The sequence below is a fragment of the Meles meles genome, chromosome 12 (assembly GCF_922984935.1).
Source record: "Meles meles chromosome 12, mMelMel3.1 paternal haplotype, whole genome shotgun sequence".
Lineage (NCBI taxonomy): Eukaryota > Metazoa > Chordata > Mammalia > Carnivora > Mustelidae > Meles > Meles meles.
The window spans coordinates 13,478,891-13,496,771 of record NC_060077.1 but is presented as its reverse complement, the minus strand read 5'-3'; the positions used below and the strand labels follow the sequence as shown (position 1 = coordinate 13,496,771).

General features: G+C 46.2%; 1 protein-coding gene across 1 annotated transcript in view; it reads right to left on the bottom strand.

Annotated features, from left to right (window-relative positions):
• The window catches only part of TMEM120B (transmembrane protein 120B), a 43,658-nt gene extending 28,983 nt beyond the window's left edge, over window positions 1-14,675 (bottom strand). The window contains exon 1 of the mRNA XM_046024876.1: window positions 14,468-14,675. Coding sequence (XP_045880832.1) covers window positions 14,468-14,536 — 69 coding nt within the window. The 5' untranslated portion in view covers window positions 14,537-14,675. The remainder of the gene's footprint in view (window positions 1-14,467) is intronic.
• Between the last annotated feature and the right edge of the window lie 3,206 nt (window positions 14,676-17,881).

Here is a 17,881-nt window from a genome sequence, read left to right as displayed (position 1 = left end):
AATCAATAGAATCTTTAAATATATATATATATATATAAACAGTATCAGAATATGGACATGATTCCATGATTTTTTTTTATCACTCAACAATATGTCTTGAAGATCTACCAGCATGAGAACGTAGGGATGTACTTCAATCTTTTTAGTGCTAGGCAATATTTCACACTATGAACACACCACCGTTTATGGAGCCATTCTAATGCTCGACATTTATTTAGGTTGTTTCCGGTCTCTGCCTGTAACCAACAACGCAACATTGACTAATAGCCTTGCACTGCCTCCCTGGGCACACACAAAAGCATCTCTCTAGAGAAGAGAAGAAGGATCACTGGGTCAGAGTGTACAGCCTTGTTTTTAGTTTTAATAGATCTTGGCAAACTGCCCACAGAGTGGCTGTACCAATTTACACTCCCACCCACAGCTTATGACAGTTGTCAACACCTGACCAGCACTCAGTGACATCTACTTTTCTACAGGCACTTCTCTAATCTCTGCTGGTGATACTTTCTGCTCACCCTAAGGCATCAGACTGGGTAGGGATAGGAAGTCCATGAGCCCTGCCACTATTTTGTCCCCTGCATATTGGAGTCACTCCTGCTCCCCTTTGGTTCTTTCTCTCTGCCGTTAGCTAGAGCCACTTCCCAGGGGAGATCTTATATTGGAGACCATACATCTGGGATCACTCTTGTCTTCAGTTCCAGACTCAAGATTTGCCAGTTAGGAGGAGGACAATGTGGGGTTGGGGTGGGGGAGTCAGGAACAGGGCCCTCAGTGTGACATACTCTCCACTCCCGGGGCATCCCTAGCCCACACCCAGACTCTGTTGATTCCACCTCTTACAGTCCCACAAGCAGTAGGAAAGGTTATCAATTATTTCTTGCCTCCTAACTTTTCTCCAGACAGCTGCCTCCTATTCTCGCTCTTTAACTGTGGTAAAATACGTATAAAATTTACCATTTTAATAATTTAAAATTTCTAAAATTTTCTAATTTTAATAAAACACATATAATATTAGCATCTTTTTTTTTTAAAGATTTTATTTATTTATTTCACAGAGAGAAATCACAAGTAGGCAGAGAGGCAGGCAGAGAGAGAAAGGAGGAAGCAGGCTCCCCGCTGAGCATAGAGCCCGGATGTGGGGCTTGATCCCAGGACCCTGAGATCATGACCTGAGCCAAAGACAGAAGCTTAACCCACTGAGCCACCCAGGCGCCCTAGCATTTTAATAATTTTTTAGAGATTTTATTTATTCGACAGACAGAGATCACAAGCAGGCAGAGAGGCAGGCAGAGAAAGAAGGGGAAGCAGGCTCCCTGCTCAGCAGAGAGCCCGATGTGGGGCTTGATCCCAGGACCCTGAGATCATGACCTGAGCCAAAGACAGAAGCTTAACCCACTGAGCCACCCAGGTGCCCCAGCATCTTAATAATTTTAAGTGCAGGGGCACCTGGGTGGCTCAGTCAGTTAAGCGGCTGCCTTTGGCTCCAGGTATGATCTCAGGGTCCTGGGATCAAGCCCCAAATAGGGGTGGGTCCCTGTTCAGCAGTGAGTCTGCTGGTCCCTCTGCCCCTCCCACTCATGGTCTCTCTCTTTCTCTCCATCTCTCTCAAATAAACAGAATCTTTAAAAACCATAGTAATTTTAGGGGCGTCTGGGTGGCTCAGTGGGTTAAAGCCTCTGCCTTCAGCTCAAGTCCTGATCCAGGGTCCTGGGATCGAGCCCCACATTTGGGCTCTCTGCTCAGCAGGGAGCCTGCTTCCTCCTCTCTCTCTCTCTGCCTGCCTCTCTGCCTACTTGTGATCTCTATCTGTCAAACAAATAAATAAAATCTTTAAAAAATAATAATTTTAAGTGTACAATTAGGTGGTATTAGATGTGTTCACATCATTGTGAAACCATCGCCACCATCCATCTCTAGAACTTTTTCATCATCTCAACTGAAACTCCAAGTCCATTAAATAATAACTCCATTTTCTGCTTCCCCAGCCCCTGGAAACCACCATCCTACTTTGTCTCTGAATTTGACCCTCTAAATACTCTATATACGTAGAGCCATATATTAGGTCTTTTTTAAAAAACCCAACAGAAGAGAATATAGTTTAATTGAATCATACAACATGTGAAACCTTCTAGTTCTTCATAATTTATGTCTGACTTCTCAGAAATATTCTGGGTGGGTGCAACTAGAGGGTATTATGCTAAGCGAAATAAGTCAATCAGAGAAAGACAATTATCATATGATCTCTCTGATATGAGGAATTTGAGAGGCAGGGTGGTGGAGTTGTGGGGGGTCAGGAGGGGAAAAATGAAACAAGATGGGATCAGGAGGGAGACAAAGCATCAGAGACTCTTAATCTCAGGAAACAAATTGAGGGTTGCTGGGGGGAGAGGGGAGGGATAGGGTGGCTGGGTGATAGGACACTGGGGAGGGTATGTGCTATGGTGAGGGCTGTGAAATGTGTAAGACTGATGAGTCACAGACCTGTACCCCTGAAGCAAATAATACATTATATGATAATAGATAAATAATAAAATAAAGAAAAAAAATATATAAAACTTTTTAAAAAAAATACATATTTTGGGAAGAAATACAGAAAGCTTTTGGGAGGAGTGAGGGGAGATAAGTGATTACATTTTTTAAAATTCCAATCAGTTAACATACAATGTTGTATTAGTTACAGGTGTACAATATAGTGATTCAACCCTTCCATACATGACGGGGAGCTCATCACAAGTTCCCTCCTTAATTGCCATCCCCTATTTAACCCATCTCCCCACTCCCCTCTCCTCTGGTAATGATCAGTTTGTTCTCTATAATTAAGTTTGTTTCTTGATTTGCCTCTTTTTTCCCCTTTGCTTGTTTTGTTTCTTAAATTCCACATATGAGTGAAATCACATGGTATTTGTCTTTCTCTGACTTATTTCGCTTAACATAACACCCTCTAGCTCCATCTACGTTGCTCCAAATGGCAAGATTTCATTCTCTTTTATGGCTGAGTCATATTCCATTATATATATATATAATATATATATATATATTATATATATATATATATTATATATATATATATATATAATATATATATATATATTATATATATATACACCACACCTTCTTCATCCATTCATCATTCGATGGACATTTGGGCTGCTTCCGTATCTTGGCTGGTGTGAATAATGTTAGTATGAACATTTGGATGTATAAGAATCTGTTTGGAGTCCCTGCTCTCAGTTCTCTCGGGTATATAACCAGAAGTGGGATTGCTACATCAAATAGTAATTCAGTAATTCTACATTTAATATTTTTTTTGGAACCACCATACCATTTTCCACAGCAGCTGCACCATTTTACAATAGCTCTCTCTCTCTTATTTTTTTTAAGATTTTATTTATTTATTTGACAGAGAGAGTCACAGCGAGAGAGCAAACACAAGCAGGGGGAGTGGGAGAGGGAGAAGCAGGCTTCCCACAGAGCAAGCAGAGAGAGCCCAATGCAGGGCTTGATCTCAGGACCCCAGGATCATGACCCGAGCCAAAGGCAGACACTGAACGACGAAGCCACCCAGTCCTCCTCAACAGCTGTCTCTTAACGCACCATCCATGGGGTGGTTCTGGGAGGTCGGGTGGGGAATACAATTCTTGTCTGCCCTCGGAATCCCCGGCTATCCTCTGCACAGGAGCGTGTCTCCAGAAGACCCTCAGACCTGTGTTTTGAAATGCATCTTCCAGCAGCAGGAAGAACCACACCGCAGCAATCCAGCCCTGGCTTTCATCCAGTCGGCCTTGAACCTGTAGCCTCAAATGGAATTGGTCACCATATGGAAGCCTTCTATTGTTTCTGTCAACTAGGCAGCTATTCCCCTTCTGGTTAATGTCTCCACAGTTTCTTTGGAAACCCAGCCCTCCCCACACTCAGTTACTGAAATCTGGCTAGGAATGGGGTTGAACTTGCCTCAGGTTCCAGGGCAGGTGACCTGGGCCTGGCCAATCAGAATATCAGCCTCAGGACCCAACTGGCTGATTCAGGGACAGGCATTCAAAACCCACAAATCTCAGCTGGCGGGGGGGAGGGGGGGGGCTTTTACCAGATCTGCTTTAAAAGAGCAGCTTTTTTTCCACTAGTCTGAAGGAGGAAGAGCTCGTGTGAGCCCAGAGCTAATGGAGCTGCCTTGCTTGAGCACGAATCCAACTGATGGGAAAACGGGGGCAGAGGGGCAGATGAAGGCTGAGCCCTGATGGCTCCATTTGAGTCCCTGGATGAACTCATACCTACAGCTGGTACACCTCTGACTTCCCAACTACTTAAACAAAGAAATGCTGTTTTATTCTGTTTGGCTTTGCCAGTTCAGATTGAATGTCTGCATTTCAGAGGCAAGTGTCAGAATCTAGATTAAAATGCCAAAGCACAGAGTTCTCCTTCCAGGCAAAGTTAGCCACACAATCTTGGACTCATTATTACCAAACTCTGGCCCTGGGTGCTATCATCCTAAAGACACCAAAAACAAGGACTTGGAGCCTCGTTGAACGAATCCTTCATCAAGCCAGTAACTAAGCAGACACCTAAAACTGTAGATCTTTGAACAATCAAATTGGGTGTTTTTTCTACAAACCAAAAATCTAAGCCATCATTTTTTAACAACTTTAAGGTGTAATTCACATACATTTTCTGTGTAATTCACTCATTTTTTTAAAAAAGATTTTATTTATTTATTTGACAGACAGAGATCACAAGTAGGCAGAGGCAGGCAGAGAGGGGGAAGCAGGGCTCCATCCCAGGATGCTGGGATCATGACCTGAGCCGAAGGCAGAGGCTTTAACCCACTGAGCCACCCAGGCGCCCTATTCACTCATTTTACGTGTACAATTCAGTGATGCTTACACATTTGCCAAGTTATGCAACTATTACCACATGGTTTTAGGACATTCCACCACCCGGCAAGATCCCTCACGACTATGACAGCGCTCACTCCTCCCTCTGCTCCCCTCCCTCCGGCCCCTGGCAACCCCTACCCTACCTTCTGTCTCTATGGATTTGTCTTTTCTGAATAGTTCACATAAATGGAGTCATACAGTTTGTGTGTGGGGTCTGGCTTCTTTCACTCAGCAAAAACACTGCTGTTTTTGAGGTTTATTCATGCTGTAGCATACACAAGTGTCCCCGCTTTCTGAAAGTTCATGTTATGCCATTTTGCTTTTACGAAAGACCGCCATTAGTAGAGCTTTTTTTAGTAGAGGTTTTTTTTTTATAGAAGTGAGAATCCGGGGCGCCTGGGTGGCTCAGTGGGTTAAGCCGCTGCCTTCGGCTCGGGTCATGATCCCAGGATCCTGGGATCGAGTCCCGCATCGGGCTCTCCGCTTGGCGGGGAGCCTGCTTCCCTCTCTCTCTCTGCCTGCCTCTCTGTCTACTTGTGATCTCTCTCTGTCAAATAAATAAATAAAATCTTTAAAAAAAAAAAAAAAGAAGTGAGAATCCTCCTTGGATCTCTTTGGGTTAGCAAAAACAGGTACTAATGGGGTCTTTCCAAAAAAGCAGTGGTGTGGGCGCCTGGGTGGCTCAGTGGGTTAAGCCGCTGCCTTCGGCTCAGGTCATGATCTCAGAGTCCTGGGATCGAGTCCCACATCGGGCTCTCTGCTCAGCAGGGAGCCTGCTTCCCTCTCTCTCTCTCTGCCTGCCTCTCTCTCTGCCTGCCTCTCTGCCTACTTGTGATCTCTCTGTCAAATAAATAAATAAAATCTTAAAAAAAAAAAAAAGCAGTGGTGTAACTCGAACTTTCGGGAAGCAGGGGATACTCTGCTTTTTGCCATTCTGGCTTATGAAAGGTTTCACCAGAAGGTGGTACTTTCAGATAGTGGGGGGGAAGCATGTATTACTATGTTCTTATTGCTACTTAACAATAAAAATTTCGTATAGACGCATCACACTTTGTTAATCCATTCACCTGTTATCAGGCATTCCAATTATTTCCACTTTTTGGCTATTATAAATACTACTTCCATGAACATGTACAAATCTTTGTGTAGACATATTTTCATTTCTCTTGGGTAGATACCTAGGAATGGGATTGCTGGTCATATGGTAAATGTACGTTTAACTCTTAAAGAAAGTGACAAACTGCCAAGCCACTATTTTAATTTCTAAACTTGGCAGCAGTGGATTGGAACACGGGAAACACCAAACACTGGGAGTCCACTCTCTGCACACGGTGCAGGGAGTACCAGCTTATTAAATGTGATTGACTCCCACATCAAGTTGCTACCTCTAAAAATAACCCCGAGTGCTGGGGGCACCAAGGTAGACAAGCAGCTGCAAAAGAAAGAAAGAAAAAACTCCATTCGGGAGCACAAAGCAAAGCCCCCAGCCCCTAACTTGTCTAGTTCAAGGCCAAAGAAAAGAAACACACTTGACAGAATATCTAAAGAAGGAGCTTTAAGTGGTTAAAAAAAAAAAAAAAAGGATAATTATAAGCACTGCCAGTAAAGAATTAAATGCTAACTATATAAATTTAGTTAAAATTTCCAAAAGAGAAAAAAAGCATAGTTCATTACTCGACTCTGCAGTAAATAATATCTACATGGTCATAATCACATGTAAATGAAAGTGAACCTATAGAACTGCCTTTCTTTTTTCTTTTCTTCGTTTTTATTTTAGTATTTTATTTATTTGTTTGACAGAGAAAGAGAGATCACAAGTAGGTAGAGAGACAGGCAGAGAGAGAGGGGGGAGGAAGCAAGCTCCCTGCTGAGCAGAGAGTCTGACGCAAGGCCAGACCCCAGGACCCCGAGATCACGACTCAAGCCGAAGGCAGAGGCTCAACCCACTGAGCCACCCAGGTGCCCCCTTTTCTTTCAGTTTTATTTAATTAAGTAATCCCTGCACCCAACTTGCGGCTCGAACTCGTGACCCAATATCAAGAGTCACAGGCTTTTCCAACTGAGCCAGCCAGGCACCCTGGAGCTGTTTTTCTTTATTAGCGTTTTGGTACTATTGGGTTACTTTTTGGTCTCCTGCTCATTATATTATGAAATATTCCAGGCATACAAAAAAGAAAATCATTTAATTGATAGAAAATAAACATCAGCGCCCATATTCTCACCCTCAGTTTAACAAATAATAGTAGTGCACAGAGAGTTAAAGGCCCCCTAAGTATTCTTTTGAGATGGTATTTCTATCCTCTGCCCCCAAAGAGGGGAACCCGTTTACTGGTTATTTCTGCCCCCATGTTCACCTCTGATCAATTCTTTCCCTCTGCCCGAGGAGGCTGACCCCTATGGACAGCATCTCCTGGATGCCATTACCCTGCCTCCCACTTGAGACTGGCCCATGGGATGCACAGCAGGAAGAGAGAGAAGCTGGGTTATTTGTTCCTCCTGCCTCCTCTGGTTTGCTGCAGCCTTCAGCCATTGCAGCGCCGTCCTGCAGCTCTCCTCCCCCAGCAACAAGCTTTGGCCAAACTCTAGTGATGCCCCCCTCCCTCTGCCCTTTAAGGAACAGGACTGGCCCCAGCTCTAGAGGCCTCACCCTTAAACTGCCACACTTCTGTAAACAGTCCCTCCTTTAAACTCCTTTGAGGGGTGCCTGCATGGCTCAGTCGTTAAGCGTCTGCCTTCAGCTCAAGTCATGATCCCAGAGTCCTGGGATCGAGCCCCTGCATCAGGCTCCCTGCTTGGTGGGAAGCCTGCTTCTCTCTCTCCCACTCCCCCTGCTTGTATTCCCTCTCTTGCTGGCTCTCTCTCTGTCAAATAAATAATTTTAAAAATCTAAAATTTTAAAAAAACAAAACCAAAACCAAAAAAACTCCTTTGAGTGAGATCCTTCTGGAAGAGTCATTTGCTTCTCATCAGGGCCCTGCCTGATCTCCACTATACTGAATCTGGCCCATATCACTCCCTTGTACTCCATAAACATGTATCAGCAAGCAATACATAGCATCAGTTAGAATGTGTTTAACTTTATCATACATGTCATACTGCATATACGTCTCTGCAACTTGCCACTCAATGTTGCTCTTCTTTTAAAAACATTTATCCAGGTTGACACATGTTGGTCTAGTTTACTCATTCTGCTCATCATACCCCATTCTAAGGATGCTCAGTGGAATTATCCATTCGGAAGAACATTAGGTTTCCAGTATTTAGCTGTTAAAAACAAGTATTCTGAAAATTCCTGAACATCTCCACTTGAATATTTAACTTTGCAGATACGTATTACTTCTAACTAAACATGCAGGTTGGATCAAAAGAGAGGGAGAGAGAGAAGCGCTAACATTGGCTCTGTGAGCTGGGATGCCGATACCTCCTTTCCTACACAGCTAATTACCATCCTTCTATACCACGCACAGAAGACACAAACAAGCAGGTTTCTGTTGGAGGCTTAGGCAATCTGCTGCCTCTCCTGTTCTCTGAGGCCCCAAGCTCTGCCCCGGTGGGAAGATGAGGTTAATGACGCCAGGTCTCAGCCCGGCTGTGGAACATCTGGAAATGCCTGCTTAACACAACTTGGCTACATCATAAGATCCAGAACCTGAGTCCACGTTTACTGCAAGAATTGCTAGCAATGGAATCTCACAGCATTTTCAGAAAGGGGTTTGGCTCAGAAGCATCACAAAGTTGGTGGGCAACCCGGTAGGTTGCAACAGAGTCATGGCCACCAGCAAAATGTGGTGTCTGATAGCTGTGCTTCTATCAGAAGTTTTTGAGAGATTACATTTATATAGTTCTCTTTCCAAGGAATCAAGTTCAAATGAAGATTTCTGGATGCTGAGTATACTTCGCTAAGACTCATCAACATGAAAACACCACTAAGGATGGCAAGTTGACTTCACCAAAATGGCATCAGTTCTGTATTGGAAAGAACTCTGAGTCATGGGCCAGGATTGATTGGTGATGTCTGTTACAGGAACAGTAAGTGCGGGTATCAGACAGGGGTGTCAGACATTTGGGAGGCCAGATAACCTAACTCATCATCCCAGAGTAGTCACTTCTTAGGTAAGTCATATAAGCTCTTTGTAGTTTCCTCAGCCATGAAGGGGTCACTAGATGAGTTTTATGTAACAGGCCATATACTGGTTTATTTGTTTTTAAATCAGTTTTATTAAGGTATAATGTACATACCAGTGCATCAATTTTCAGGTGTACAACTAAAGGAATTCTAGCAAACATATACAATGGTGTAAACACCACCGCAATCAGGACATACAACAAAGGTTCACAAACTTTGCTGGTTCACCACGCCCTTTGGGTCTCAGTACACTTCCCACAGTCTTCAGGCCAAATAATTGAAAAGTATTAATGTCCTAACAACTCAGTAGCCTTTTGGGGGGCGGGGGGAGAATACGCAGAAATGGACAAAAACATTTTTATTTCACTCTGAAATAACCAAAATTATTTACTAATGGAATGTGTGTGGCTATTGGGCTCGGCACAAATTCTCAGACTGTGGGATCAGATTGGACACTGTCATCCTCCTTTCTTTTTTCTTTTTTTTTTTTTTTAAGATTTTATTTATTTATTTGACAGAGAGAGATCACAAGTAGGCAGAGAGGCAGGCAGAGAGAGAGAGAGAGAGAGGGAAGCAGGCTCCCCGCGGAGCAGAGAGCCCGATGCGGGACTCGATCCCAGGACCCTGAGATCATGACCTGAGCTGAAGGCAGAGGCTTATCCCACTGAGCCACCCAGGCGCCCCCTCCTTTCTTCTTTCACACAGATTTCACACAGTACTTGATTTTTTAAAAAGATTTTATTTATTTATTTGACAAACATCACAAGCAGGCAGAGAGGCAGGCAGAGACAGAGAGGGGGAAGCAGGCTCCCTGCTGAGCAGAGAGCCCGATGCGGGACTCGATCCCAGGAACCCAAGATCATGACCTGAGCCAAAGGCAGAGGCTTAACCCTCTGAGCCACCCAGGCACCCCATACACAGTACTTGATTTTAATCACCCATCACTAAAAACCTAACTTTACAAAGATATGCCATCATCAGAAAGAATGTGACCTAACGTGTAAGCGTGAACTACCCCAAGTTAGCAGTTTAAGCGGTGTAGGACAGATGTCACTGTGTTTCCCTTGAAACTTGAAATTATCCCTTGGTGTCCCTGGGAGCTTAATGCAGCTCCTCAGGGGTGCCTTGGCACAGTCTGGGAATGACAGACATAAACTACTTCTATGACCCCCCCAAAAGATGCCTGTCCAGCATCCCTCTCTCTTTTCTTACTATCAGTATTTTCATTTTCTTTATAGGTCTATCTGGATCTCCCTCATTCTTCTTTCATATGGTTTGTGTGGGACTCCTGTGGGAATTACCAAGGAAAAGTTGCTTGTTTTGGCCAGATTTGCTGGGTTGGGAGACGTCAGCCTGGAGTGGCCAGTGCACCTCTTTGCCACAACATGAGAGAGACTGCCTGAGAATAAGGCTGATACAGAAGATACAGAGAGGGAGTGCCTGGGTGGCTATTTGGTTATGCGTCCAACCCTTTGTTTCGGTTAGGGTCACGATCTCGGGGTTGTGGGATCGAGCCCCACCTTGGGGTGTGCCCTCAGCATGGAGTCTGCTTGTCCCTTTCTCTGTTCCTCCCCACACTTGCAAACGCACACGCATCTCTCTCTAAAATAAATAAATAAATAAAATCTCAAAAAAAATAAGAAGAAAAAGAAACAGAGACACACACACACAGAGAGACATCATTGGAGCCCCTGGACCTAGCCTGGCCTGAAGCCATTTGTCACTGGACTTTCCAATATATGAACCAATAAATTCCTTTTTTGGCTTAAAGCCAGCTGAATGGGGTTTCTGTCACTTGCAACTAAGAATCCTGACTAATGTATTATACATATGCATATATATATATATATATATATAGTTCAGTGCTTTACTACATATACATTTATATTATATATAGAGAGGGAGCATATATAAAGTAGTGCACGAATGAAATGAGACCCCACAAGTTCAAAAGCTTCTTGCAGAGCCAAGGGTCTCAAGATACTTCGGGAGCCCACAGTGTTAGGAACCCCCAAAATATCTGACATACACAGCAGACCTGGGTTCAGATTCCAAAATTCCATGACTTTCAAGTTAGTTAACATCTCTTAGCCTCAGTCTAAAGCAGGGTTGGTCATTTAGATTAAATGGAATAATCCATGAATCCTACAGTTAGCTCTTACCGTTATTATTGTCAATCTTTGTTTTGTAGATAAAGAAACTCGAGCTCAGAGTGATGACTTGCTAAAGGTCAGATACTAGACAGGCACAGGCCTCAGGCCTGAACCCAGGAACTGTGACTCCCTGTCCAGGGGCTTTCCACACAAAGCACTTCTAAAGAAAGAGACCCGTAAGGCAATGCAAGATGGAAGAGAAAAGCCTACAAAAGTGTGCCCAGGGCACAGACCTGCCTTAAGCAGTGGTTAAGAGTATAGACCCTGACATTCAACAGCCTGGGTTTGAATCCTGACTCCAGTACTTACAAGACATGTGACTTTGGGTATATGATTTTCCCTCTGTTAAACAGGACAACAGGATCTCTTTCGTAGGGTTTTCATAAAATAATACTGACCTCCCTGCTTCTACCCTGTCCCTCTCATGTCTATTGTATACACAGCAGCCAAAGAGATGCCCATTCCATTGGTAGGAAAAGCCAAAATCTTTACAGTGGCCTACCAGGTCCCTGCATTTCTGTAAGGTCAGATTTAGGGAACAGCCTCTTCGGGCCACCTCCTTCCTGGATGGGGAGAGATGGGGTCAGGTTTCTAGTGATGCAAGTCAGGAAATGCTTATTAAATCACCTGCCACAGTGTCTGTAAGTGACCTTCTGTGGTCACACCACAGGCTACACGGCCAAACATGTGCTGGTCTCAGACTGATGCTCAATTCACCAGCATGGATGAAACCCCAGCCAGCCAAAACCAAAGTTCCCATAGCCACTTGACCTTGCCCCTGAGTCTAGTGAGGCTCTGGCAGATACAAATCAGTCAAAAGAGAACAGATTCTTTCCTCTAGAAAGTCCCAGAGAGTATGACTTTTGCGGTGAGGGGATTCCAAAAACAAAGGTTTCCTTTTTCCTCTATTCATTTGAAAAAGGGAAGAAGAGGTGAAACACAGACATTAGCTATGACCCTAAGAAAGAATCAGAGAGATACAAACATGAAACCCACAAATCCCAGATTCAGAGGCAGATATACGAAAATTAAGATACACAGGAATTTTCTGGTTAAAAAAAAAAATTAATCCTTCTTTTTAGTTCCAATCTGTTCACCTGCCTACTTGTTGTGACCTCCTTGCCCCCCAATAAATGTCTCGTATCTGAAAGTCTGTCCAACACATATCCAATGACAACGTATACCCTACTTATTATATACATATCCCAGAAACTTTCATCTCAGGAGTTCAAAGCTCTCATATTTATTATGGGGGATGTGGAAGTGAGAAGAGGGAGCGGGGCCTACCAGCACAATGACAGACATCCAAAATAAGCATTCAGACTACTAAGTTCTAATGGCAGCTTTACCTCTCAAGAGCTGTGTGATCCCACACAGCTGAATGAATTAGATTCTCAAGTTTCAGTTTCCTCATCTATGAAGATACAGACAATGTCTATGACCTTGACACACGGTGGACTCTGTGGCCTTCCATCCATCACTGACCTCTGACCCAAGAGTTGTCCACCAAACCCTGAGGCCAGCAGAGTCTCTCCTCCCCATAGGCCCGGTCCATTCCAGTTCCCCCACTGCTGAAGAACTGAGTAACGGACACCACAGTTTCCCCATAGTCAGCTGTCCTCCAGCCCTCGCTGTGCACCAGGGGACAAAACCCAGAATTCCCAATTCCTCTCTGTCTCTCACATACCTGAAACCCAAAGATACCAAGTAAGAACACAACAACAAATCCAATGTCTCCTTTGCGAGCTCCGCCTGCCAAGACTAGCTAGCTAATTGCTGTTGATTGCATTAATTGCATGGCTCCGAAGTGTTAAGACAACTCCTCCTCCTAGTGTAAGGCAGGGCAAGGGAAAGAAATTCAGGAACGAAAGCTCCACACGGTAAAACTCTTCTCCCACTCCCGACCCTAACATCCCTTCCATGGCTTCACAGCTGAACATGACCCAAGAGCCCAGTAGGACAAAGTGTTAGGAAGCAGCTGAATCTTCTCAACAGGACTGGAGCCAGACCAGTCCCCTGGGAACTGGGTGGGCCCCCAAGCCCCAGACGTGGAGAGGGCACCAACCCACACATGCCGCACAGGCCAAGAAAGGCCTACTGGTTCTGGATACTTTATTCTCTGCTCATGCCTAAAACAGACCCCTCGCCCCCATCTTCCTGCTCCGTCTCTGCAGCAATCCCCTCTTTAAACATCAGGGCCTACTGCCTCAGGTCCAGAAGACTCATCACAGACAATCTCCTCTCCCCTCCTCTGGACCCTGTAAGAGGCCAGTCAACTGGAGATGAGAGCTACATGGACAGGGAAAATGTCATGGCTCCAGCCGGGGACGGGAAGAAGTGGGGCAGAGCTGTGCAGTATGGTTTCGGGCAAACAGAGCCCAACTTCAGAGAAAACAGATACAATCTAGTAGCTGCAGAGGAAAAAGCCCCATCTCCAAAACTGGTCCAGGAGTCCCTCTTGGCCAACCCCAAGGTTTCATGTGTGAGGTGTCTCTAGCCACCCGAGTTGGTAGCTGAGACCTGTCTGAACTGCCTTTCAGGGACAGCTCTTCCTGCCAGGACCCCACAGGGGCAATGCCATTTTCTCAAGGGGCCTCTCTTACATCTGCCCTCTCCCTACTCTGTATAAGGTTCTGGGCCAGATGGGTGAGGCCTGAGAGCAGCCTCTATCACGGAGGGAGGCAACGCAGCTGTCAGAAGTGACGGATGCCATCCACAACGCCAAACTCAGCCTGCAGTAGCAGCACAGAGGAGGGCACAGACACCAGAGTCCCAAAGACACAAAACAGGGGTCTCTAATCCCTGAGCAAAGCCTAGGGGTTCAAGGTGAACGGCTCCCAAGCACATCTCTCAAAATGTAGTTGCAGAAGAGAGCGCTGCTCCACCAAAATACAGAAGTTGGGCTGCCAAAAGCAGGTGGACAGGGGTGCGGTTAGGAGAGACCCCCGCGGAGGTGGGGGCTGGGCTGTTCTGAGTCCCAGCCCATATATGTTCCCTCAGGCCTCCCCCACATGACACACCTGGAAGTTCCCCTCAGAGGCCACAGACCAACTTTCTGCAGAGAAGGAGGTGCGCGGAGCAGAGTCGGTGCGAAGGCGGAGTAATGGGGAGCTTCGACCGGGCGCCCCAAGTGGATGAAGAACTGAAGTGCTGGGAGATAGGAGGGTGCTGGCCCACGCGGACCACCGCCCCCAGTGCCCAGCCAGGGACAGCCCCCTGGACCCTGATGGTCCTCACCGCCCCGGCTGGGTTGGCAGGAAGGGGAAGGCACCGCACCGCAGGTAGCAGAGTTGCGCGACCAGGTGGCCTGGCCCTACCTGCAATTCCTGAAATTCTCTCTCCAGCTCATGCCACTCGCGCTCGCAACGCTCCAGCTGGCCGGACATGGTGCGGCGGAGCGAGGCGGCGTCAGCGGCGGCGGCGTCAGCTCCCGCAGCGTGGCGCGGGCGGCCACCAGCACCGGAGCCCGTCCGCCCGCCGGCCGCCTTCGGAGGCACCAGCTGTTCCTGCGCAGCCGGAGCCACGCGCGCACCTGACGTCACAGCCCCCGCCCCAGCGCCCGCCCCACCCCCTCGCCAGGAGGCAGGGCCCCGCGCATGCGCGCGCACCTCCCCAGCTCCGCCCCCGCGCGCCCGCGCGCTGGATGGGGGGCGCTGTAGTTTGGCGCGGCTTGGCGGGGTCTGCTGCCGCCCCCTTGAGAATGTTCCTGCGCTTCCAGTCTCTCCTATGAGGCTGGGGAGCTTGTCCACAAGCTGCAGAGCTTATTTTACTTAGATTGTGTTTATTTGGGATTTCTGGAGTCGTAAGGAAGATTCAGGGGAGGTGAAAGCTCACCACCCCTTGGCATTGCCTGACCAGAGTCGAAGCCAACGGCCTGGAATGCTAGAACTGACATTGACCAGCCAGCAAGGTCGCCAGGCAGGGCCGGGAAGCTCAGAGAGGGACCCGTCGTCTCCCCTGTCATTACTTAACTGCAACCAAGACTCCTGCCCCCTAAGATTCTGCGTGACTCTCTTGACAGCTGTGTCTGTCTCCTGTGACACCATTGCCTCCCTTTGTCTGCATGGACCTCCAAGATCTAACCCTGCCTAGCTTCACAGTCACATCTCCTATCTCACTCCCCTGGATCAGTACTTCCCAGACACGGTTTCTTTTTCTCTTCTTACCCTGGAGGAAACATTCTCTCCAAATCTTATGGTTGCCTTTTCCTCATCATTCAATCCTTAGTTCCAAGGACACCTGTGTTAATTTCCTAAGGCTGCTGGGGAACCTGGCTGGCTCAGTGGGTAGAGCGTGCAACTCTTTTTTTTTTTTTTTTAAGATATTATTTATTTAGTTGACAGAGAGAGATCACAAGTAGGCAGAGGCAGGCAGAGAGAGAGGAGGAAGCAGGCTCCTTGCTGAGCAGAGAGCCCAATGCGGGGCTCGATCCCAGGACTCTGGGATCATGACCTGAGCCGAAGGCAGAGGCTTTAACCCACTGAGCCACTAGGTGCCCTGAGCGTGCAACTCTTGATCGGAGTTCTGAGTTCAAGCTCCGCACTGGACTCGGAGATTACTGAACAAAAACAAAAGGAGGAGGAGTGGGCAGGGGAGGAGGAAGAGAAGAAAAAATCCTAGGAGTGCCTTAACCACAAACTGCGCTATTTAAATACCACAAACTGAGTGGCTTAAACAATAGGAGTGTATTCTGTCTCACAATTCTGGAGGCTAGGAGTATGAAATCAAAGTGTCAGCAAGCACAAGCTCCAAGACTGGGTAAAATCCTTCCTTGCTTCTTCCTAGTTTGTGGTGGCCCTCAGTCCTTATCATTCCTTGGCTTGCAGCTTCATCCCTCCAGTCTCTGCCTCTGTTGTTACATGGACTTCTTCCCCGTGTACTTGTCTCTGTGTCCTCTTATAAGGACACCAATCTTACTGGATTTAAGGGTCCACCCACTCCAGCATGACTTCATCTAAGTTGAACTAATTACATCTGCAAAGACCCTGATTCTAGTATATGTGCTGCCGAAGCGAGCACAAAGACCCTGATTCTAAAGAAGGACAGCCTTCTGAGGTAATGGGTCGTAGAACTTCAACATATCTTTCTGGGGGCCACAATTCAAATGGTTGGTAACAACACCTCTGAAAAAAAGACCTTTCCTGAATACTCAGAGCTTCATGCCCCCTCCCAGTCACTTATATGTCACCTGTCTTATTTCCTTCATATAAGTTACCGTTGCTTCAAAGTGTTTGTCTCCATATTGGTTGTGTGAATCCCTCCGTGGGTTTAGAATCAGCATGAGATCTCAGGGATCTTGTCTCTGTCTTGGTCATCATTGTATCCCCCGAGCTTGGCACATAGTAGGTCCTTAATATTTGTTGAAGGAATAAACATGAAAGATCATCTAATGCAAAGGTTCTCAACTTTTGGGATTCATAAACCACTCTAAGAACTCTGAATGGGGAGGGGCGCCTGGGTGGCTCAGTGGGTTAAAGCCCCTGCCTTTGGCTCAGGTCATGATCCCGGGGTGCTGGGGTCGAGCCCCACATCCGGCTCTCTGCTCAGTGGAGAGCCCGCTTCCCCCACTCTCTCTCTGCCTGCCTCTCTGCTTACTTCTGATCTCTGTCAAATAAATAAACACAATCTTTTAAAAAAAACAACAAAAAACAACAACAACAAAATAAACCCTGAATGGGGAATATATACATAAGCACACAGAGAAACATTCAGAAGTCTTTTTTTTTTTTTTAAGATTTTATTTATTTGACAGAGAGAGAGATCACAAGCAGGCAGAGAGGCAGGCAGAGAGAGAGGGGGAAGCAGGCTGCCCACCAAGCAGAGAGACCGATGTAGGGCTTGGCTTGATCCCAGAACCCTGAGACCATGACTCGAGCCGAACGCAGAGGCTTTACCCCACTGAGCCACTCAGGTGCCCCGACATTTAGAAGTCTTAATTGATGCCTAAAGAAAAGCATGACTTACTCAAGATTTCCAGTTAATTAATTACCGACTTTGAATTATGATTGTCATCCCTGGAGGTTGGAACTTCAACATATCTTTGGGAGGGATTGCCTGGGTAGCTTGGTCAGTTAAGCATCTGGGTCGTGGTCCCAGGGTCCCGGGATGGAGCCCCATGTCCAGCTCACTGCTCAGCAGGGAGCCTGCTTTTCCCTCTCCCTCTGTCTGCCTCTCTGCCAGCCTATGCTCTCTCTCTCTCTCTCTCTCTCTCTCTGCAAATAAATAAATAAATAAATAAATAAATAAAATCTTTAAAATATATATATATCTTTGGGAGACACAGTTAACTCCAAACAATACCTCTCAATTAAAGTGAATTAAGGCTTGTTTTCATGCCTCATTATTGCAGACTGGATGCTAGGCATTGTGAATTTTACCTTGTTGATTGATTCCCTTCCTCTACCCCTTTTTCTTCTCTTCCTCCCGTCTTCCCTCCCTCTCCTTCTTTTGTATTTCAGTTTCCCTAAAAATATCCTTAAGCTTTACATTAGACGCAGTTACTTGGAAACAATTTTATCCTTTCCGATCTCGCCTTTAGCATTTATTTGGGACTAAAACAGGGCTCAGTCGAGACCTGATTTTTCCCCACTATGTGAGGCAAGATCAGTACACCATGAAGTTTTCCATTCTGGCTGTTGGGATGAGGCACTATTCCTGCGCCAGTGTGAGGGCTATACACTCTTACTTCTAATCATTTTAGGTGGTTCCTTCCTTGGCCTCAGGTGGCTGTC